Source organism: Leucoraja erinacea, chromosome 16, assembly GCF_028641065.1.
Source record: "Leucoraja erinacea ecotype New England chromosome 16, Leri_hhj_1, whole genome shotgun sequence".
Taxonomy (NCBI): Eukaryota; Metazoa; Chordata; class Chondrichthyes; order Rajiformes; family Rajidae; genus Leucoraja; species Leucoraja erinaceus.
Window position 1 is genome coordinate 45,592,320 of NC_073392.1, and position 24,107 is coordinate 45,616,426.

Here is a 24,107-nt window from a genome sequence, read left to right on the forward strand (position 1 = left end):
CATATTGAATGGCGGTGCAGGCTCGAAGGACCGAATGGCCTACTCCTGCACCTAAATTCTATGTTTCTGTTTCCCTCTCCTCCTCACCTCTCTCCCTATCCCACCTATCCCTCTCTCCCCCTCCCCCTTCATTCTCTACCCCACCCTCTTCCCTCCCGCCCCCGCACCCTTACCCCTACCCCTCTGTCCTTCTTCCACAATTCCCTCTACCCGTCCCTCCCCACTCTTCCACTTCTCTCCCTTCCATTCCCCCTCTCTCTCCCCCCCACCCCTTCCCCTACCCCTCTGACCCTCTTCCACCACCCTCTCCTCCTACCCTTCTCCCCCTCCCCCCCCCTGTTTCCACTTCCTTCCCCCTCCCACTCTCCCTACCCACTCCCCTCTTCCCCCTCTCTCTCCCCCCACCCCTATCCCCTCCCTCCACACTCTTCCTCCTCCCTCCCCTACCCCCTCTCCTCCCTCCCCCCCATCCCCTCCCCACACCTCGCTCCCTCCCCCCTCCCTCCACCCTCGCCCCTCCCCCCCCCCACCCCCACACCCCTCTCCCTCCCCACATCCTCCCCAACCTCTCCACCTCCCCCTCTCCCCCCCTCTCCCTCTCTTCACCCCTCTCCCCTCTCCCTTTCCTCCCCCTCCCATCCCCTCTGTCCCACTCACCTACCCTCTCCACCATGCTTCTACCCCATCTCCCTCCAGCCCTCCCTCCGCCCCCCTCGCCCACACCCCTCACCCCCCCCCCCTCTTCTTTCCCCTCCCTCCACACTCTTCCTACTCACTCCCCCTCTCCATCTACCTCTCCCTCTCTTCACCCCTCTCTCTCTCCCCTCTCCTCTCCTCCTCCCACCCCATCCCTCTCTCCCCCCCCCCCCTTCCCTCACTACCCCACCCCACCCCTTCCCTCTCTCCCCTATCCCCCTTCCCCCCTACCCCCTACCCCCCTGTCCCTCTTCCACAACTCCTCCTACCCCCTCCCTCCCCACTCTTCCACTTCTCTCCCCCTTACCGCACCCCTCCTCCCTCCCCACCCCTCTCTCCCCCCCTCCTCTCCCTCGCTCCCCCCTCTCTCTCTCACCCCCCCTTCTCCTACCCCTCTGTCCCTCTTCCACCACTCCCACTCCCTTCTCCCCTCCCTCTCCCACTTCCACCACTCCCCCCCCCCCCCACCACCTATCTCCCTCCCCACCGCTCTCTCCCCCCCTCCCTTCCCTCTCCCTCCCCACTCTACCCCCTCTCTGCTACCCCCCTCCCCCCACACTCTTTCCACCTCTCCCCCCTACCCCTCTCCCCCTCCCCCCCCACACTCTACCCCTTTCCACCCTCCCTCCCTTCCATCCTCCCCTCTCCTCCCACTCTCCTCTCTCCCCCACCACCACCCCCTTTCCCCCTATCCCCACCTTCTCTCACCCTCTCCCGCACCCCTCTCTCCTCCTCCCTTTGCCTCCTCTCTCCCCCTCTCCCCCTCTCTCTCCCTCCCTCCCCTTCTCTACTCCCCTCCTCTCCCCCCCCCCCCCTCCCCCTACCCCTCTTCCCCTTCCGCACTCTTACCTTCCCCTCTCCCTCACCACTATTTCCCCTCCCTCCTCCCACTCTCCCCCTTCCCCCCCCCACCATTCTCTCCCCCCCCCCCCCACACACCACTCTCATCCTCCCCTTCCCCCCACTATCCCCCCTCTCCATCTCCCTCTCCTCACCCCTCTCCCTCCTTCCCTCCCACCCCCCTCCCTCCTCCCTCTCCCACCCCTCTTCACCCCCAACCGTTCAAGTTTAAAGTCTCCCCAGTAGCCTTTGCAAATCTCCCCACCAGGATATTGGTCCCCCTCGGGTTCAAGTGCAACCCATCCTTTCTGTACAGGTCGCACCTTCCATAAAAGAGGTCCCAATGATCCAGAAATTTGAATCCCTGCCCTCTGCACCAGTCCTTCTGCCATGCATTTATCCTCCATCTCGCTCCATTCCTACTCTCACTGTTGCGTGGCACAGCGTCCCTATTGTCAGCTTCCACCAATCAGCGGCTTCCTCAAGCCCACTTGTTTTGAAGTGCGAATGGAACTTGGAACGTTGCAGATTTGGGTTCCTCCCTCCGCGACCTCTCTAGCGGCTCTCAGGCCTCTGTAAGCAACAAGCCCCGCGCTCGCTCGGGTGTAGCTCCTCCCTCCGCGACCTCTCCAAAGGCTCTCGGGCCGCATGGTTTTGTCCATGGCAGGTTATGTCTTGCCAGTCTTGCTATTCGATCAAAGTCCTGCAAATGTCAAAGGAGAAGCAGGTTAAATCTGAGAGATCGTGTCTTGGCATGTGTAGCCATCAATTTTAATGCAATTGCCGGAATATAGTGCTATAATATGGTGACCTGCCTTGACTACGGTTATGACATTTCGTTTGGTTTTAGGAGGGATAAAAATGGCAACTTGGTGCCACATGAAGTCAATGAGGACGATCCCATTTTCCCCGACACCCCCAAAAACAAACAGCTGTTCTCTAGCATCTTCCAGTTCTCCAACTGTATCAACGGCACCAATCATCAGACCTACTCACCCGAGTTGGAACAGCAAGAGGATAATCAGGTAGGACATCCTTGATTAGTTTGATTCTTTAATATCCAGAAAGGGCTTATCATTGAATTGTTCTGTATCTTCACAATATAATGGATGCCATATATATTCACTTGTGTTCAAGATGTGTCACCATTGGATTTTGTATCTCCGTTGGTCTTCTAAGTGTACACCTTATAAAAGCTTATCCAATTTGCCCAAATTGCCTGTTTCAGATCTCTTTGCCCAAATAGACTGAGCGCTCATCCCATTTAGTTTAATTTAGTTTTGTTTAGAGATACAGCGCATAAAAGGCCCTTTGGGCTACCGAGTCTGTGCCAAACATTAACACTATCCTACACATGCTGGAGTCATTTTCCAATTTTACCAAGCTAACTAACCTACAAACCTGTACATCTTTCGAGTGTGGGAGGAAAACAAGCTTTCTGAGAAAGGGTGAATGTACAAACTCCGTACAGACAAGCCCCCGTATTCAGGGTCTAACCCGGGTCTCTGGCGCTGTAAGGCAGCAACCCTAGCGCTGCACTACTGTATTGCCCTTGTACATCTCATCTTGTACATGATGCATTTGGTTTCCTCAGCTGAACAAACCAGTAATTCTTGCAGGGACTAGTGAATACTTTCCGTCAAAAGTAACTGTGAAGTTATTTTATCTATTGTGGTGCTAAGGGGAGAAGGAGGGTCTCTACCCTCTATCCTCTGACCTCTGTCCTTTCACCTCTGTCCTTTCACCTCTTCACACACCCTCAACTTGGGTGTTTACCAGACTTGGCCCATTATGTCTTGCCACTTGCATTGGATCTCAATTAAATAATTAGTTTCAGTTTTAGTTCAGTTCATTGTCATGTGAGCCAAGGTACAGTGAAAAGCTTTTGCTGCATGCTAACTCATCAGTGGAAAGACAGGACATGATTACAATTGAGCCATACACAGTGTAAATATACATGATAAAGGGAATAACATGAATAACGTTCAGTGCAAGTTAAAGTCCAAGAAAGTCTGATCAAAGATAGTTTGAGGGTCTCCAAAGGGTTAGATAGTGGCTCAGGACTGCTCCTTAGTTATTGGTCGCATGGTTCAGTTGCCTGATAACAGCTGGGGAAAATGTTCCTGAATCTGGAGGTGTGTGTTTGCGCACTTGTATAAATTCTGCCCAATGAGAGAGTGGAGAAGAGCGAGTGGCCAGGGTGCAACTCGTTATTGATTATGCTGGTGGCCTTGACGAGGCAGTGTGAGGTGTAAATGGAGTAAATGGAAGTGAGGTCGGTTGGTGTTACAGTCTGGGCTACATCATAAGTTGATAAGTGATTGGAGCAGAATTAGGCCATTTGGCCCATCAATTCTACTTCACCATTCAATCATGGCTGATCCATCTTTTTCTCTTAACCCCATTCTCCTGCCTTCTCCCCATGACCCCCCGACACCCATACTAATCAATTTATTGTGGACACAGACCAGACCATTACACAAACTAATCTCCCTTCCAATCTCCTTTCAATTCTTTCTTTCTAATGTTCGCGAAGGTTGGTTAAATCTCTTGGGCTCGTCCAGTAAAATAGGATGAAAGACAGACCGGATCACGAGAAGGCGCAGAAATAAAGTAAACTCCGCAAAGTGTACATGAAATCATAAATTGTAAGGCGCATTACACCGGTACTCTAATAATATCCGGATCTAGATATCAAATGATAAGGAAATGTCATACACGATAATGACACAAGTAGATTTCTTGCACGCTCTCTCTTGTTTATTAAGCTCCCATGACCCTCTTAATTTTAGTGAACCCTTAACTTTAATATAACTCACATGGTGCAGTGATGTATCATGTGATTGATTTAAGGAGGTAAAATTGTTATCAATGACCAAACAGCCTGCACTCCTAATATTTGTAGTACTTTTTGCCAAACTGCACAAAAGTTAAATAAGATGCTATTAACTTAGTTTAGTTTAGATTAGTTTAGAGACACAATATGGAACAGGCCGTTTGGCCCGTCGAGCCCGTGCTGACCAGTACACGAGCACTATCCTACACACTAGGGACAATTTACAATGTTTACTGAAGCCAATCAATCTGCAAACCCATATGTCTTTGGAGTGTGGAAGGAAATCACAGCACCTGGGGAAAACTCATGCGGTCATGGTGAGAATGTCCGCAGGCTCCTGTGGGTGGAGTTTCCGAGGTCGATCCCCAGCAAGAGGCCGCCAGCTCCTCGAAGTTAGTCCGCAGAGCAGACGTAGATACAATACGGAAACAAATCTCATCTACGTTAAGGAAAGAGATTTACAAAGTTTCCGCCATCTCCCCCACCACTCCCTCCATTAAAGACAATCAAGGTGCAGTAAAACATACATTTTACAACAAACTAAAATCAACAAAGAAGGAAAAAGATGATACAGACTGTTGGCGAGGCACCACCTGGTGGACTACCCCGTTCCTGCTTTCTCCCCATTTCCCTTGATTCCTAAGAACTATATCTAACTCTCTCCTGAGTACATCTCACTACATCTTAGTTCATGCAGTAGTTGAACTAATTTTGTTGCCTGAAACCATGGAGCTTCATTTTTCTGATGATAAATTATGATAATGGCACCGAACATTGAGAAATCTTCAATGGCATCCCCATTCTGATCTTGTGACGGAAGAAGGGTTTAATTTCATTAGAGATACAGCAGGACTTCGGCTCACCAAGTCCACACCGAATATTGATCACCAGTTCGCACAAATTCACTGTTATTCCATTTATACATCCACTCCTTACACCCTAGGGGCAATTTACAGAGACCAATTAACCTGTAAACCCACACATCTTTGGGATGTGGGAGGAGACTGGAGAACGTGGAGGTAACCCATGTGTTACAAGGAGTACCTACAACGTTCTCACAGACTACACCCGAGGTCAGGATTGAACCTGGGTCTCTTGCACTGGGAAGCAGCAGATCTTCCAGCTGTGTCACTGTGCCACCCTTTGATGAAATAGCTGAGGACTGTTGTGCCAAGAACCTTGCCCTGTGGAACTCTTGCCGTGATAACCTGGAGCTGAGATGATTGGCTATCATTAACTTTGAACTGGGTATGAAACTAATCATTGAACATAGAACATACCACATAGAACAGTACAGTACAAGAACAGGTCTTTCAGCCCGGAATGCCTGGGCCAAACATGATGCCAAGACCAACCCTTATCTGCCTTCACATAATCCATATCCCTCCCTTCTCAGCCAAGTTCTGCAGTATACATCCCAATCAATGAGAGATTCCCACATTCATCTACATTGATTTCAGTTTCACCATAGGTCCAGAAGGCAGCTCTTGGTCAAATATTGCTTCTATACCACTGCAATTTGGCTCTTTTGTAAACGTTTAGTCCAAGGCTGGGGCTGAGTGGCCTTATCGGAAGCTGGACTGATTGTTGATGAGTAGATAGTGGTGAGTAGGTGCCACTTGACTGCAGTGTTGACTGACTCCTTCTACGACACTGTTGGAGAGTAGACTGAATGTCTTTGTTGGGTGGATTGCAATGTGGCAGCGATACTGATGCGGTTTGTATAGACACCGCACAAGTTCTGCACATGCCTTCAGCTCCGCAGCTGGGAGGTTGTCTCTTCCTATGTGCCCAGTGTTCTCAACCATTTCTTGATGTCACATGGAGTGAACTAACTAATAAGAAGAGCTGGTGTTTCTGACACTGGAGATCTAGGAAGGCGACCAAGATGATAATTGACTTGACTCCTCTGGTTAAAAATGACAATGAATTCTTTAGCCTTTGGCCAGCCTCCACCATCAATGAGTTGTTCTTGGCAGAAGACTGGGTAAACTGGAAACAGGTCTGTGAACTTTTCTCATTTACTTTGGGGATTTCTAACTTTAGTTGTTCACCTTATGTTCAACTCCTTTCCGCTTGAAGGCATTTTAATTTCCTTGTAGCTTTTCTATATTGTTTCATCAAGCTTTCGACCTTTACATAGAGGGAGAGGAGAGAAAACAAGTGTAGCGACAGAGGTTCCTAGCAGGCTGTGGCCTGTTGGCAGGAGCTGGCCCCTGCTCATCCCCCACAGCCGCGGTCAATAGAGGGTAAGCCGCCAACCAGGCCCGGCTCTTCCCCGGAGACCAGAGACTGGGAGCACGGAGCCGGCTATAACGACGGGCATGGCAGGTGAGGAGCAAAGCCAGTAGGCGAGGGAACTGAGGAATGGCCTACCGTTACCAAGGTCGACTGCAGGAAGTTAACCCGAGCTACAAACATGGATGGTCAAGGAGAAGGGACATTGGTTCATGTCAGATCACATAAGTGGAGAGGATCCCCCACCACAGTTCTACAATTGATTCCCGGAAAAGAAATTCAAAGGCCAGCTCAGTGGGGCAGGTATGAAAAATAATCTGGTGCTTGGAGATGGATCCTAATTATGTCCTTTTAAGATGAGGGCATCTCATGGTGCAGTGATAGAGCCACAATCTCACAGTGCCCGAGACCCAGGTTTGATCCTGAGGTCCGGTGCTATCTGTACGGAGGTAGCACGTTCTCCCTGTAACCGCGTGGATTTCCTCCAGGTGCTCTGGTTTCCCCCCCACATCTCAGTAATGTATGGGCTTGTAGGTTGATTGGTCTCTGCAAAATTGTCTCCAGTGTGTATAGAGTGGATGCGAAAGTGAAATAACATAGAACCAGTCTGAATGGGTGATCGATGGTCGGCATGGACTCGGCAGTGGAAGGACCTGTTCCCATGCTATATCTTTCAGTAAATCAATCAATCAATAAGTCTTCAGTAAAATCTTTCTCCACACTGGACATGAATTCCCTACTTCAGAAGACACGGGCTATGTATGAAGGCAATGCACACAACACAATGACTTGCACATTGGGAGCGGCACTGTAACTTAGCGGTAGAGCTGCTGGTTTAATGTGCCAGAGACCTGGGTTCCACCCTGACTGCAGATACTGTTTGTACAGAGCTTGTACGTTCTACCTGTGACCGTGTGTATTTTCTCCGCGTACTCCGATTTCCTGCCACACTCCAAGGACATACAGATTTGTAGGTTTTGTCGGAAAGAAGTGCAGATGCTGGTTTACACCGAAGATAGACATAAAATGCTGGAGTAACTCTGTCCCGCTGCGTTACTCCAGCATTAAAGAGTTCAAAGAGTTCTCCTGTTACTGAAATCAACACAGATGAAATGCAATGTCTGGTGACCTCTCTGATATAACAAAAAACCATATAACAATTTACAGCACGGAAACAGGCCATCTCGGCCCTACAAGTCCGTGCCGAACAATTATTTTCCCTTAGTCCTACCTGCCTGCACTCATACCACAACCCTCCATTCCCTTCTCATCCATATGCCTATCCAATTTATTTTTAAATGATACCAATGAACCTGCCGCCACCACTTCCACTGGAAGCTCATTCCACACCGCTACCACTCTCTGAGTAAAGAAGTTCCCCCTCATGTTATCCCTAAACTTCTGTCCCTTAATTGGAGGGTTATGGTCTGAGCGCAGGTATATGGGACTAGGGGAGAATACGTGTTCGGCACGGACTAGAAGGGTCGAGATGGCCTGTTTCCGTGCTGTAATTGTTATATTATTATTATATGGTTAATTCTGAAGTCATGTCCTCTTGTTTGAATCTTCCCTATTCTCAAAGGGAAAAGCTTGTCCACATCAACTCTGTCTATCCCTCTCATCATTTTAAAGACCTCTATCAAGTCCCCCCTTAACCTTCTGCGCTCCAGAGAATAAAGCTGCAGTGAGGCATGATTGAGACCATGTGTGGCTTCTTGGCAAGATCCATTGGGATTGGGACGACCCTAAGATTGCCGCATTACACTGCCAGGTTTAATCCTGACGACGGGTGCTACCTGTATGGTTCGTGATTGCCTGGATTTTCTCCAGGTGCCCCGGTTTATTCCCACACTCCGGATTGCAGAATAATTGGATTTGGTAAAAACATCGTAACATTGTCCCCAGTTTGTAGGACAGTGTTAGTGTGCGTGGATGGCTGGTCTGTGCGGACTCGGTGGGCCAAATGGCCTGTTTCCATGCTGTATCTCTAAAGTAAACTAATCCGGTGGTAAATTATAATAATAAGATTAAACAAGAACTTACCAGTTTGAAGTTTGATCTTTATTTTATGAGGAGTTACGTTGGTGATTACATGAAGAAGCCCCGCCAGTGCGCATGCACGTCAATCTTCAAAGCAGCGGTAGGCAATCACAGATAACAGAATATTTAAAGTAACATAGTAAGATCAGCAATATGAGACCTTTATGAGAGAGAGGGTTGGGCGTGGTGGGCACGTAATCACCAACATAACTCCTCATAAAATAAGGATCAAACTTCAAACCGGTAAGTTCTCATTTAATCTTACTATTTTACTTCGGTCACGTAAGTGATTCCATGAAGAGTTCAAAGCTCTGTGATTTCATGCCGCAGATTCAAATCCCGGCGTCTCACTGCATCGATTGGCTCAGAATGAGTGAATAATCAACAATGCATTAACCATAACATTGATTCAAATGTATTAATGGCTTATGTGAATAAAACAATCAATAGCAACCCCTCCATGTTAGGGGAGGCTAAAGTGAACACAAAACCGAATGGGCAAACAGCCCGGGTCGGCAATCCGCCTATGGTAAAAAAATTTGAACATGCATTCACTTGACCATTCTACAATCGTGAGGATATGGTCGATGGGAACGTCCATTCCGCCCTGATGGAATGAAATGTAAAATCATCAGTGTCAATACCTGCATAAACCAGAACCTGCTTCAGCCACCTTGAAATAGTCTGAGCTGACTTTCTCTTGTGTGATTGTTTGTGGCTAAAGAACAATGCTGATTCCACACCTCATAGGGTTCTGGTGGCCTCGATATAATATAGCAAACCTGCCCTCACACATAGACGTGAGTCTGTACGGTATGTCGAAATACGATTTTAAATCCTGCCACCCTTGGTCTGTTCTGCTCGTGTAGATCGGAATGTAAAACGTAATGGCATCTGCAGCCATTTCCATCCTATCTTGCCGCAGCTTTTGCAATGTCTGTCCTTGTTGTGCTGATCCTAGTGTCATGACTAAGGATGTAGCTGGCTTTGGTGAAGTATTGTTAACCCAACGTCAATATCCCATACTGCGTACACCTGTACTGGGAGAAATTGTGTTAAAGACATCGTTTACAAACTCAATATCCGGGGTTGAAAAACCCGACTAGAAGAAGTCAGTAATATGTACCATATTAAATGTAACATTAAGATTAAACAAAACCCCCTTCCCATCTCCTGAGTAGGAAAGTACTGCTTTTTTGGTGCTCTCCTTGTGCTCTGCAGTAAGCACATGTATGGATCGATGTGACAAACCTGAGCCATAAGGCAGTCCATTGAGAATGTGTAAATCAATCATTGTTTATCATGCAGAGGCTGGTTTCCTGAACCAAAGTTTGAACCAGCAAAGTTTTCGTTTTTTCAGAAATAACCTTATATGGTTGGATTATCATGCCAGACGAAAGCGGAAAGCATTTCTGCACAGCCAGTCAGACAGTACGAAAACTAAAGCAAGATCTTGCTGACTTTATTTCAAGACCCGACTGATGAGGCAAAATGGAGAAAAGCATCCTTCTTGTGGCGAGAATGTATCTCTCACCATTGTTACAGTATACCATATATTTTTGCAATCAGTGAAAAAGCATGAACCATATTTTCATAAATACTTTGTGATTCAACACTTATCCTGTGTTGTCCTGAATCTGAACTTGATGATACAACAGTGGCACGGAATAGTGAGATTAAACGAGTACTTACCAGTGCGAAGTTTGATCTGTATTTTATGAGGAGTTACGATGAGGGATTACGTGAAGAACCCACCCAGTGCGCAGGCGCGGCATACTTCCAAGCAGCGGTGTGGAATCACAGGTAGACACAATATTTGAAGTAAAGATAGTAAAGATTAAAGAGACATCCGTTCTAGTTTATTCCATATACTGAGGGTGGGAGCGGAGGGCACGTAATCCCTCATCGTAACTCCTCATAAAATACAGATCAAACTTCGCACTGGTAAGTACTCGTTTAATCTCACTATTTTACTTCGGAGTCACGTGAGTGACTACGTGAAGACTTCAAAGGTCTGTGATTTCAAACCGTGTAACAGCTATATCACTCGCTGCCGAAGTTATCGAGGGAGGAAGTGGTATCTAAAGACCAACGAATCTGTTTGTTTTTTGAAAATAAAAATGTTTATTAAACAATAACAAAAATAGCTCCCTTGGGCTTAAATTATAAATTTGCAGTTTCTAAAATTTTCTCTGCAAACAAATCTTTCTGCATCAGCGGTTTATGATAGAATATCCGGAACGTCGATTCCCTTGACCATCCTGCTGTACTTAGGATGTGGTCTATGGGAACATCCATCCGTTCTGCCGCTGACGTAGATGCTGCCCTAATAGAATGGGATTTAGAAACATCAGTGTTAATCCCTGCAGCTTTCAGGACCTGTTTTAACCACCTAGATATAGTTTGGCTGGTTACCCGTCCAAAAGGCTTCTTGTGGCTGACCCATAAGGTTTTTTCACTCCCTCTAAGTGTATGGGTTGTGTCTACATAGTTGTATAAATGGGTCACTACACACAGCCTAGGTTCGTCAGGGCTGCGTACTGAGCCCCCTGCTCTACACCATCTACACACATGACTGCACCCCCGCCCACCACAGCAACACCATTGTCAAATTTGCGGATGACACTACAGTGGTGGGACTCATCTCCGGGGGGGACGAGTACGCCTACCGGGATGAGGTGGAGCAGCTGACAGTGTGGTGCGAAGAAAATAACCTGCTCCTCAACACCTCAAAGACAAAGGAAGTAATAATAGACTTCAGGAAGAACAAAACGGACATGGTACCACTGACTATCAGAGGGGACTGTGTAGAGAGGGTGGCGGATTTCCGCTTCCTGGGAATCCATATTGAGGAGGACCTGACGTGGAGCGTGAACACCACTGCGCTGCTGAAAAAGGTCCAGCAGAGACTGCACTTCCTGAGGGTGCTCAGGAAGAACAACATCACTCAGAGACTGCTGCTGTCCTTTTATCGGTGCTCCATTGAGAGCATACTAACATACTGTGTATGCGTGTGGTACACCAGCTGCACAGCGGCTCAGAGGAAAGCGCTCCAGAGGGCCATTGACAACGCCCAGAGGATTGTCGGCTGCCCTCTCCTTACCTTGGAGGACTTACACAGTTCCCGCTGCACCAAAAAAACCCAGAATATCATAAAGGACATTTCCCACCCCGGACACTCCCTGTTTGAACTGTTGCCGTCAGGCAGACGGTACAGATCTACAAGGACAAGGACAAATAGACTAAAAAACAGTTTTTACCCCACTGCTATAAAAGCACTAAATGTAGCCGCCAAGGAACGCAGGGGCGATACAGACTAAGGGACTGTGGTAACTGTGAAATCGACAGAAGGATGGAGGGTTGGGTGTGTATGCGTGCTTTGTCCGTGATATTTATTTATTTGTTTATCTTTATTATTTTACCGTGTATGTATCGTTAGCTTTAGAAATGTTTGAATGCTGCACTGACTGGCTGACATTTTAAATTTCGTTGTACATGGTCCATGTTACAATGACAATAAAGAAACTATTCTATTCTATTCTAAATTCTGGAGGGTAGGCCCGGAAGATTAATGGCGAGTTGGACATACCTGGCCTGCTTTGTTTAACTAACCCCGGCATAGTGAATGTGATGCAGTCTGGGGTAGTTACCATGTAGTCCAGTCGTAGTTGATGTAGCGACTGGACCCTTTGTGCAGAGACGAGCGCCATTAGCATGAGGGTCTTGAGTGTGGATTGCTCTAGACTGAGGGATCCCACCGGTGGCCATCCTCTGAGGTGTGATAACACGACACTTATATCCCATACATGGGTATACCTGGGTGTAGGGGGTTTGTTATTGTAAATCCCCTTGAGGAGTTTTATGACTAGCGGGTGGGACCCGATGCTATGGTGTCCTGTTGGCATGAGATAAGCAGACAGGGCACTTCGTGCTGCATTGACGGCACTGTAGCTCATCTTCTGGTCATGGTGTAAGTGGGCCAGGAACTCCAACACGTCCGTGATTGAGGCTGTCTTATACGACGTCCCTGCATCCAAGCAGTACTGCTCCCATTTCTTGATATATGATATATACTGCTTCTTGGTTGAGTCTCGCAGGGATGCCGACATGGTGGTGATTGTTCGTTCTGATAACCCCAGTCCCTGGTAAGGCCTGGTTAAAACCTACAAACCAGGAGTTTTAAATTTTGATGGCATGGATGACTTATGCCGGATACTGGGTGAGTCAATAGTTGTGGGTGACTGTGAAAGACCATAGGTGACTCAACACCATGTCGTGAAAGACTGGGAACCATGGTTGGGTAGGCCAGTCGGGTACGACCAAAATACCTGAAGCAGAGTCTGACTGTATTTTCTGGAGTACCCGGCTGATGAGGCAGAAGGGAGGGAAAGCATAGAAGAAGAAATTTCCCCAATCCAGCGTGAAGGCATCTACCGCTGCTGCCTCTGGGTCTCCCCAAGCCACATACATGGGTAACTGGTGATTCAATCTAGACGCAAACAAATCTATATCTGGCGTTCCATATTGCTTAATAATTTTTGCAAACATTTTTGGATCTAACATCCATTCGATGTTATCATTGAATTTTTGTGACCTGGTGTCTGCCACTGTGTTTAGCTTACCTGGTAGATAGGCAGCTGATAACCAAATATGTCTCTCGACACACCATTGCCAGATTATATTAGCCAATTTGTCGCATGATACTGATTTTATGCCACCCATGTGCTTGATGTAAGCCACCACCGTTGTATTGTCAATCATTAACCTAACATGCACGTGCTGCATATTGGATGAATATGCTTTTAGCCCATAAAAGGCGGCCAGCATTTCCAAATAATTTATGCCTAGTGAGTGTAGTAGCGATGTCTCTGAATTAGTCCATCTGCCACCTGTACTGGATATAGAGTTAGTAGCTCCCCAGCCTAAAGCACTGGCATCCGTCGTGATGACTATGTTAGGATTAGTGACGACAATGGGACTGTAACTGTGCCAAATATTTTCTGACCACCACTGAAGTTCTGATATGGCCTCAGTGGGTAAATACATTGTTCGGTCATAATGCCCCCTACTTTGATGTAGTGCATGTGTCCTTGCTCTTTGCAAATTTTGGTAATGCAAGGGTCCATATTGTGCAGCTGGAAATGCTGCTACAATATTCCCAATTACTCTGGCAACATGCCGGATCCTTGGTTGTGTATTTGCGATTAAATTATTGCATGCTTGCGCTAATGCAACCTTTTTATCCCTTGGCAGAGTAACAGTCGATGGTGAAGCCTAGATAGTCCATGTTAGTTGACGGCTTCAATATTGATTTATCTGGGTGTAGAACAAATCCCAACGTTTCAAGGAGTTGTTTAGTAGCTGAAACTGCTGCGACAGCTAGTTCCTTGGTTCTCCCCATTATGAGAATGTCGTCCAGATAAGCCATGACTAGGTATTTTTGTTCTCTTAATATTTTCATGGCTACTTTAAGAATTTTGGTAAATAATCTGGGAGCTGTCGTTAAACCATTGGGCAGTGCTCTATACTGCCATAGTTGCCCCATCCAGATAAATTTCAGGTATCTAAAATGATCCTTGTGAATGGGTACTAAATAGTAAGCATCTTTGATGTCTATGCTTGCCATGAAGTATCCCTTGGAGATCAGTTGTCTGGCAGTGACAAATGTCTCCATTTTGAAATGTTGATACTCAACAGATTGATTTAGTGATGTTAGGTCAATGATGATGCGACATCCACCATCTTTTTTGGTTTTAATAAATATATTTGATACAAATTCCAATGGCTCATGTCTGGTCCTTTCAATGACTCCTTTAGACATGAGCCTTTCTAGTTCAGCCTGTCCTTCCTCCTTCTCTTGTTCAGTGGGAAGGAATACCCTTTGGGGTATATGCTGAACCGGCGGTGTTATGCCTGTTTTAAATTCAATTTTGTATCCACTAATACTGTTGAGTATGTATTTGTTGTTAGTGATAGTACACCAAACATGTTTAAACAAACGTAAACGCCCTCCTGTTAATAAAACACCCTTAGTCTGTGTATGTTGACAGGAACCAGACCCACCTACCTCCATGTTCATTTTTGGGAGCATCTCCGTTGGTGGGTTTGGCTCGAGGGCGTTCTTGTTGGTGCTGTCACGGGGCGGCGTATCTACCCACGGCTCCGCTCTGGGCCCCTCTCTAAAAAAGAGCTATGGGGGTAGTGAGGAGCGGTCGCCAGGCTTTCACCAGTCCGGTATCTGCTGGTGGATGCCGAGGGGTGCTGCCAACTGGGTGTCTTCGCCCTGCTCGGCGCTGGTCCTGCCCTCATGAGGCCTACAGGTTTGGCAAGTTCTTACAGCCTTTTTCCCAGGTCAGCCCCAAATAGCAGTGCCTCTTTCTCTGGCGCAGGAGCTTTGCAAAGCCCCGCATATTTGGGGTTGAGGGCAGGCCTGATGTTTTCAAGGTGGCGGACAGCGGGGGTGATGCGCCGTTGTGTATGGCCGCTCCTCCTGCTGTCCGTCCTTTCACCCTTATTTATTTTTATTTTTAGTCCTGTTCATATCAGGTGTTTATTGGAGGTCTTCTTTTATGTGGTGGGTGGGGGAGGGGAAGGGGGAAATTATTTTTAACCCCAGTCCTACCTGGTCGGAGATGCGGTTTTTCTCCGAACCGCATCTTCGTCCTCTCTGTGCGGCCTAGTCGAACTGGAGCAGCGCTGAGCGGCGTTTCCTGCGGGGACTGCAGCTTCGACGGCGGTGTAGATGCTGGGACATCTACAAGGAGCGGGCGATGCCTTACCGGGTCGCCTTGCGGTAATCTCCGGGGCACTGTGACCGTTGACGGCACCGCGGAGCCTGGGATCCGAGATCCGAGATCGCCAGTGTCGGGGGTTCGGCCGGCGCGGCCTGTGAACTTTGGTCGTTGCAGTCTTCGGGGGGGAAGCGGCCGCTTCAGTCCTGGCCGCTGATGGATGTTCACCGACGCCGATGATCCAGCTTCACGGCAAGAGGGCCTGAAGACACCGGGCTGGCTGAGGAGGCCAGATATAGGCCCCGACCTCGGGTGGACTATGAGGGGGAGGACTGGATATTTTTGGTGCCTTCCCTCACAGTGAATTCTGCTGTGGGGGGACGTTTCATGTTGATTTCTATAGTGTACTGTTTCTGTGTCTTTTTTCTTTTTCTCTTTTTTCTCTTTTTTTGATTTGTATGGATTTATTGCATTGATCTGTTCAATTAATTTAATCAATCTCTGTAAAGCACTTTGGTTCAAATACTGGTTTTGTTGAAAAGTGCTATATAAATAAATATTATTATTATTATTATTATTATTATTTCCCGCCTCAAGTTATTCATCTCAAAGTGGGTGTTGCACATCAGAGCTAGGACATCCTGTTGGGGTGTAGTGAGGTCCGTATTCTCTGCGGACCGAGCAAAGGCGGTGATGGCTGCGGTATGGAGCTTCAGGATGCGCTGCATCTTCAGCTCTTGGCTCCTTATGTGTTGGCCTAGCTGGCTCCATATCTGGCCATTGACGGTCTTGACCCGCAGCGCCTCACAGTTCTCGGGTGCCGTATACGTGTCGAGAGCCTCCTGGAGTACTTTCTCCTGGAGAGGCTTGTTGGAGAGCCGGTTTATGTTTGCCGCCATTTTTGGGTTCAGCATTCTCCCGGCCCTCGGGGGCGCCGCATATCTGTTGACCACACCCAGCAGCTCTTCTTCCTCCTGCTCCCCTGGCATACTTGTGCAGTCGTCCGCCTGCCCCTGCGATAAGCCAGCCCAGTCCTGGCCTCCTTTGCTGACCTCAGACAAGGAGGGAGCAGAGGGGTGAGGTGACGGTTTGGAGGAGGCCTCAGCCCGTCCTCCCTGGTGATGCCCTGCCTGCATCTCCTGCTCGAACATTTGTTCGAGGAGCTGCCTCATGCAGCTTAAGCGGCTGTCTCCCCGTTTAGCCGGTGGAGAATGTTCCCGTTCCTCCGACGAGTCGGAAACCACCGGCCGGTCTGTTTTACGGGTGGATTTCCTCCCTGTGCGAGGTGTTGAAGTCGGCAGCACAGGGAGCGGCTCGGGGTCGGGTGTACGGGAGCGCTCAAATTGCTCCTCCGCCGCCAGTGGCTGCCGCCCAGATGTCGACCCTTCCTCGGGGGGAGTTGGGCAGGCAGTCCGTTTAGTTGGTCGCTTGCGGGTAGCCATGCTAGCGACTTCTCTGCAATACAAAAGACTCACTTACCTGAGGTCTTGTCTTTATCCTGCAGCTGGAGAGCCTGGCTCCATCTGCCGCCGCTGTTGCGCTGCTGGCGTAATGCCGCGCCTGCGCACTGGGTGAGTTCTTCACGTAGTCACTCACGTGACTCCGAAGTAAAATTAGGTAAATATTCCAGGTTACTTTACTTGGTTGCCTTGTAACTAACATCTGCCACCAACTTGAAGTTGGGCTTGTAGATTATGTATTCACTAAATAGCCCTTTACCCATGGGATGCGTCTAGCATCTATAGCGAGTTGATACCAACAACTGAAGAATTGGCAACTTATGCAAATCCCCTGCACCTCCAAGTAGAGATGACATTCGCAATTTTTTTCCCATCTTAGAGCACTTAGCTGGAGCAATGCTGACTACTGTTTGTTCATCATTGTGACTTGGGTAGCTTCAGCTGTTCAAAGCATAAGCCTGTGAACAATCACCCACATGTCATTTGAGAGATTGCTACTTTCCTGACTTGCACAGCTGAATCACAGCTACTATATTTCCAATACTCTAGATGAAGAGAATTGAGCTTTAACAGGTTTCTATTAACTCCCATCTCGTACCCCAAGGCAGAGTCATAACTAATCAATAGTTAAAGATAAATCCCAATGACCAACAAGTTTATTAGGTAACAAGATAAAGTTAGCTGGATGGCTGAGCCCAATTTCTTTAGACCCTCTCTATCACCGTCTATATTTCACGTTTCCCTTTCCTCTGATTCTCAGTCTGAAGAAGGGTCTCGACCCAAAACATCTTCTATTCCTTTTCTCCAGAGTTGCTGTTTGACCTGCTCCAGCTTTTATGTGTCTATCTTCCGTTTTTATAGATATCCTTAAGTCAACTTAATCCATAACGACACATAAATCACTCCAACTGGTATTCATGTCTCCACAGCATTGGAATGAATGGAATCAAAAACACATAGACACAACATAGAGATAGCCTGACAAAACTAGCCGACTTGTACAGCTGATGTTTCAAATACAGTCCCCGGCACAGAGGGATCTGCAGGCCTCCCATGTCCAGCACGCAAACAACTGTGACACAACTACGTATCTACTGTTTAAACTGTTAAACAATCCTACGTGTTGCAAAACAGTCCTGTTCACAAACTCTATCCCATCCAGGTCGCCAATTTGGGTGCTTGGAATCGACTCAAAAGAACTCTCAGATACAGGAGTAAACTAACAAGCTTCTTTATTGCAGGACGCCACCATGAGTCTCCCCTAGCGCATGCGTTCCCTCGTACATCACATAACATATGCTAATTATATCACATACATCACACTGCTCCCCCTTTAACTTGGAGGTAGGTAACACCATTTACATTATATACATTACAGTTAGTGTGTATGTGATGCCACAGGCCTACCCCCCACCGCAACCGTGCATTGAGGGGAAGCGACCCAACGGGTCCCCCTTGGTCTAGTTTCTACTTATAAAACTCTCATCTTATCCTCTTCCGGTTTGTGTTGTTTTTAAATTTGCACAGAAATGGTAACCGACAGTGCTACGATTTTTCGCCAATTTATTCGGCATTGTCTAATGCTGCAAGTACATCCAGTTTTATTAAGATCGGTGAAATACTAAAAAGTCTGTTATTTGCCCGTACGGCGACGCCCCTTCCAGCAGCCGCTGTCAATCACCGGCGGTAATAATAAAGTTGAAGGAGTGGAGTGAGCAGAGTGTGGGCGGGGCCTGTGTGCTCACAGGTGGGCGGGGCCTGTGTGTTCACAGGTGGGCGGGGCCTGTGTGTTCACGGGCGGCAGCGACCACCACCACCACGAGCCGGGAGCCAATGTGTGCAGCCGGGGCTTGGAACTGCTGAGTGCGACAGACAGGGAAGGGAGCCGCTGAGTGATTGCGGTCGCAGTCTGAGCAGCTGAGCCCCCACACCCCCCTCCCCCCCCCATCCTGCTCTCACATCCCCCCTCCCCCCCCCCCCCCTCCCTCTCACCCCCCCGCACCGCACACCCCCCACCACTCCTCACACCCCCCCTCCCGAACATACACCCCCTCCCCACACACCCCCTCTCCTCTACACACACCCCTCTCCCCCTCACCCCCCCCACACACCCCCCTCGCCCACACCCCCCCCTTACCCACACACAGCCCCTTTCCCCCACAGCCCCCACTCCCCCCACACACCCCCAACGGCTCCCGACAGGCCCCGCCTGCAGCCATGCGCCTCCCCTGGCTGCAAGATGCTCTCCTCTAGAACCCGTCCCCTTCCCCCGGCTACAGAATGCTCCCGCTGTTGCGTTGGGAGAACTGGTGAGTGGTGGAATATTACATTGGGGAATGGGTTGCATTGGGGGACCAGGCCTCCCGTGTGACTGGGACCCACTTAGTCCAGTTATACTCTAATGCCTTCAATGTCTCCTTTAGCCCTTCTGCACAAGCGTGCAGAAGGCCCTTTATGCAGAGGTAGACCGGGTGCGGATGCTCAACGAGAAAGTGAAGTCTCTGGAGAAGACCATCAACCATCTGCGTGAGACGGTGAAGAGAACTAAACGCTCACTCAGGCAGGTGAAGAAAGAGAGCAAGCGGGAAGCCATGCTCATGAAACAGCAGCAGAACAAGTAAAGCGGAAAGTTGAACGCAAGCAGGACACTGGCAAAACGATCCTGAAACCAGTCAAGAAACCAGTCAACACCAATCTGTACGTTCCAGACTCACTGGTTGTAACGGCCTGTAAGTTAGAGTTGAAATGCTTCCATGCATTCCACATGGAAACTACATCAACTTTAACAGCAATCTATTCTCAGTAACATTGTAGTTGTGTGAACTAGAAAAATATAGTTGTGTAGCTTGGGTTTCACATTTGCGTTATATTTCTCAGCCAATTTATCTCAGTTTATTTCTGTTTATAGCAAGAGTAATTGAGTTTAGATAGAAGCGAGTTGAAACAGGCATGGGACCCAATACAGAAAACTGGTGGAAACTTCCCTGCAGTGATTGGCAAGTTGGCAAAACGTTGGCAAGATACCACAAGGAAACAATCTTGACATGGAAAATAGAACAAACTGCACCAGGGCAGGAATTCATGATGTATTGGGAGGAAACATTTATTAGTAAGAGCAGCATTTACACAGTCCTGTCTACACTGACCAGTTGAACATTTATTGCAAAAATATTATTTCAGAAGATAGAATCTCTCACAAAACAAACTAATTGGTTTGTTAAATGTGTTCTCTAGTTCCAGCATTGATGGACTCACTTCATTGGAAGTTGAACCAAATCTATCAGTTTGGTTCATTCTTTGGAAACATTTTAAATTCATGGATAAAAACAGACTAATGATATTTAAAACACAGAAATTGCAAACTGTGATAGAGTAATAGAGATACAGCACGGAAACATGCCCTTCAGCCCACCGAGTTCATGCCGCCATCAACCACCCAATTACACTAATCTGACATTAATCCCATGTTTTATTCTCATTAATTCCCCTGAATCAAAAGTCAAAAAACTAAGACTAACATTTTCTAATGATAAAACAATCTGGAAGGCTCATTAAGCAGGTAAAAACACCTCAGGCATTTAAGCCTTTCATTAATACTGAGTCCATTGCTAATTACGCTGTAATTTGGTGTAACTGCATTGAAAGATTTCACAGAATGCTGGAGTAGCTCAGGGAGTCAGGCGGCATCTCAGGAGAACATGGATAGGTAACGTTCCAGAACTGTAACACTGCCTGTCTGTGTCGCCTGAGATGTTGCCTGACCCACTGAGTTACTCCAGCACTCTGTCATTTTAGCAAACCAAAATCTGCAGTTCATTGTTTCTTCATTTAAAGATTGTTTTTTTTCCAAATATAAATGATTAATTTGAGTCACCATCACCAGCAATCCATTCAATAAAGTTAGTGTTCACACATCCAGGACCACTTTCCATTAGGAGTTTGCAATGCTTTAAATCACAATTTCTATTGTTTAGCTGGAATAGACTGTGCTTTTCTTCTGTGTGGGATGGTTTGTGAATGTTGCTTCATGCCATGATTAACCAATAAATATATAATTTCTGTAGAGAGAAGGTGTACCACTCATTAAACCTAGTAACTTGTGAGAATGTTATATTTCATTTGTGTGAGCATTTTGTTTGATTTGTTGAATTCTTAGTAATGTTTTTTTGCGCGTATTTTGCGCAGGTTTAGAAATATTACACAACATGATCTCTGTCGAAATGTTCTATTTATTTTCTGGTATTTTGCTTTCAAAATTCCCTCTCTTCAGATTCATTATTACAAATTGAATGGAGAATATTGGCATTGGGGAGGTTCAAAACTGTGGTATGGATTTAGCCACATCAAGAACAGTAAGATTCTGAGGGGGGGGGGGGGGTCGGGGGGGGGGGGGGGGGGGGGGGGACGTGTGTGCCTGTCCACAAGTGACGAAGAACAGCCCAGTGCGTTAACACATTATGGATGGTAAGATACAGAGGGGAAGATTTAAATCAAATATGAGTAATCAAGCTTAATAGGAAGCCGAGGGAAATTTTATTTTATACAGAGGGTGGTGGGTATATGGAACAAGCTGCCAGAGGAGGTAGTTGAGGCAAGTACTATAATAACATTTCATAGACATTTAGATAAGGTACAAGGATAGGAATGGTTTAGAGGGATGTAGGGCAAATGCTGGCAGGCGGGACTAGCATAGATGGGACATTTTGGTCAGCATGGAGAAGTTGGGCTGAAGGGCCTGCGTCCATGCAGTATAACTGTATAACGCTACAACTCTTTCTGTTTCACATCCTGCATACTGCATGCCATTCACGTGAGGAGGTGTGTGCCGGAAGGCAGGATGGGAAGGTGTGAGGTTGGGCTCAGGCAGAATCATCCAAATGGAATATAAGGTTTAAGGTTGTGGGTGCCCACACACTTTCACCTCATCATGTCAAGGAAATATTCCTCCAATAGTTGGATCAATTATCGTCTCATATGTGTGTATAATATGCAAAACAAGGAATTTCACTGTGACATGTCACATGTGATAATAAAGTATCAATCAATCAATTAATGTCTCTGTGTTGATTCATTTGTGCTCTCCTGGTTAATGCCAAGCGACAATACGCCTGACCAATAAACTTGCATCACAAACAAAACCTAGTAAGTTTCTATTCTTCACATGACATGATTGTCATAAGGTCATAAGTAATAGGAGTAGAATTAGGCCATTCGGCCCATCAAGTCTACTACACCATTCAATCATGGCGGTTCTATCTCTACATCCTAACCCCATTCTCCTGCCTTCTGCCCATAGCCCCTCACACCCAAAGAGTTAGATAGTGGCTCAGGACTGCTCCTTAGTTATTGGTCGCATGGTTCAGTTGCCTGATAACAGCTGGGGAAAATTTTCCTGAATCTGGAGGTGTGTGTTTGCGCTCTTGTATAAATTCTGCCCAATGAGAGAGTGGAGAAGAGCGAGTGGCCAGGGTGCAACTCGTTATTGATTATGCTGGTGGCCTTGCCGAGGCAGTGTGAGGTGTAAATGGAGTAAATGGAAGTGAGGTCGGTTGGTGTTACAGTCATCATACTTACAGGCATCATAAGTTGATAAGTGATTGGAGCAGAATTAGGCCATTTGGCCGATCAATTCTACTTCACCATTCAATCATGGCTGATCTATGTTTTTCTCTTAACCCCATTCTCCTGCCTTCTCCCCATGACCCCCGACACCCATACTAATCAATTTATTGTGGACACAGACCAGACCATTACACAAACTAATCTCCTTTCCAATCTCCTTTCAATTCTTTCTTTCTAATGTTCGCGAAGGTTAGTTAAATCTCTTGGGCTCGTCCAGTAAAATAGGATGAAAGACAGACCGGATCACGAGAAGGCGCAGAAATAAAGTAAACTCCGCAAAGTGTACATGAAATCATAAATTGTAAGGCGCATTACACCGGTACTCTAATAATATCCGGATCTAGATATCAAATGATAAGGAAATGTCATACACGATAATGACACAAGTAGATTTCTTGCACGCTCTCTCTTGTTTATTAAGCTCCCATGACCCTCTTAATTTTAGTGAACCCTTAACTTTAATATAACTCACATGTTCTTGAGAGTCAGAGGAAAGGGAAACGTGAAATATAGACGGTGATAGAGAGGGTCTAAAGAAATTGGGCTCAGCTATCCAGCTAACTTTATCTTGTTACCTAATAAACTTGTTGGTCATTGGGATTTATCTTTATTAAAACTGTGGTATGTATTTAGCCACATCAAGAACAGTAAGATTCTGGGGGGGGGGTCGGGGGGTCGGGGGGGGGGGGGGGGACGGGTGTGCCTGTCCACAAGTGACGAAGAAAAACCCAGAGCTTTAACACATTATGGATGGTAAGATACAGAGGGGAAGATTTAAATCAAATAAGAGTAATCAAGCTTAATAGGAAGCTGAGGGTAATTTTACTTCGGAGTCACGTGAGTGACTACGTGAAGAAGCCCGCCCCAGGACGCATTGCGGCATTACGTTTCAGCATGCAAAGCGGCAGCCGGGAGACAGGGCTCCCGAAGAAACGAGAAAAAATCTAAGTTTAGGTAAGTACTTACCTTTACTGTTACAGCCCCTTTGCGTCTGTTTGTTCCCCACAGGGCGTGCAAGCGGCCCCCTTGGACTCCGGGAGGAGTTTTCCTTCGAGGGAGGGGAGGAAAGACGCTACTAGGGAGAGAGAGCGCCGGCGGACCATGAATGGGAGCTGTGCCGGTGCCGGTAAACTCTCCACAGGGGCGACATCAAGAGCGCAGGAAGACGGCGCTAGCACTGCGTTGGGGTCCCCTCAGTCCTCGCTCGCTCGCGAGTACTGTCCAGGTGAGGCAGGCAGGCGGGCGGGAGGAGGCTTCCGACATTTGCGGAGCCGTTAGGGGACCCACTGTGCAGTGCTGGCGTGGAGTGCGCTGCAGCCCGAGTGCAGGTGAGCAGCAGCCCGAGTGCAGAGTCAGCCAGAATTGCTAGATAGAGCGAGGACCGCTAATCAGCGCCCCGCTCCCGACACTGCACCAAGCCGTCAGCATCAGCTGCGGGCTTGGGGGGGGGAAATGCTGCACCTGCCCGCTGGACGAAAGGACGTCATTGGGCAGCAAACAGGGGTGGACCGCTTAGCGGGCGGTCCGCAAAACCGACACCGCGACCGAGCCAGCCCGCTAGCGCCTGAGCAGCGGGCTGGATGTGTGTAAAACCGGGCGGTGGAGCCGACATCGGACTGGGACGTCTCTCCACCCAGGAGGGGG

The 24,107-nt window shown here is 47.6% G+C and overlaps 1 protein-coding gene across 1 annotated transcript in view; it reads left to right on the forward strand.

Moving 5' to 3' along the window:
- The window catches only part of LOC129704907 (coiled-coil domain-containing protein 3-like), a 36,085-nt gene extending 14,879 nt beyond the window's left edge, over positions 1-21,206 (forward strand). Inside the window, exons 2-3 of the mRNA XM_055648318.1 lie at positions 2,387-2,561; positions 19,265-21,206. Of these exons, the coding sequence (XP_055504293.1) occupies positions 2,387-2,561; positions 19,265-19,462 (373 nt within the window). The 3' untranslated portion in view covers positions 19,463-21,206. The remainder of the gene's footprint in view (positions 1-2,386; positions 2,562-19,264) is intronic.
- Positions 21,207-24,107: the final 2,901 nt, after the last annotated feature.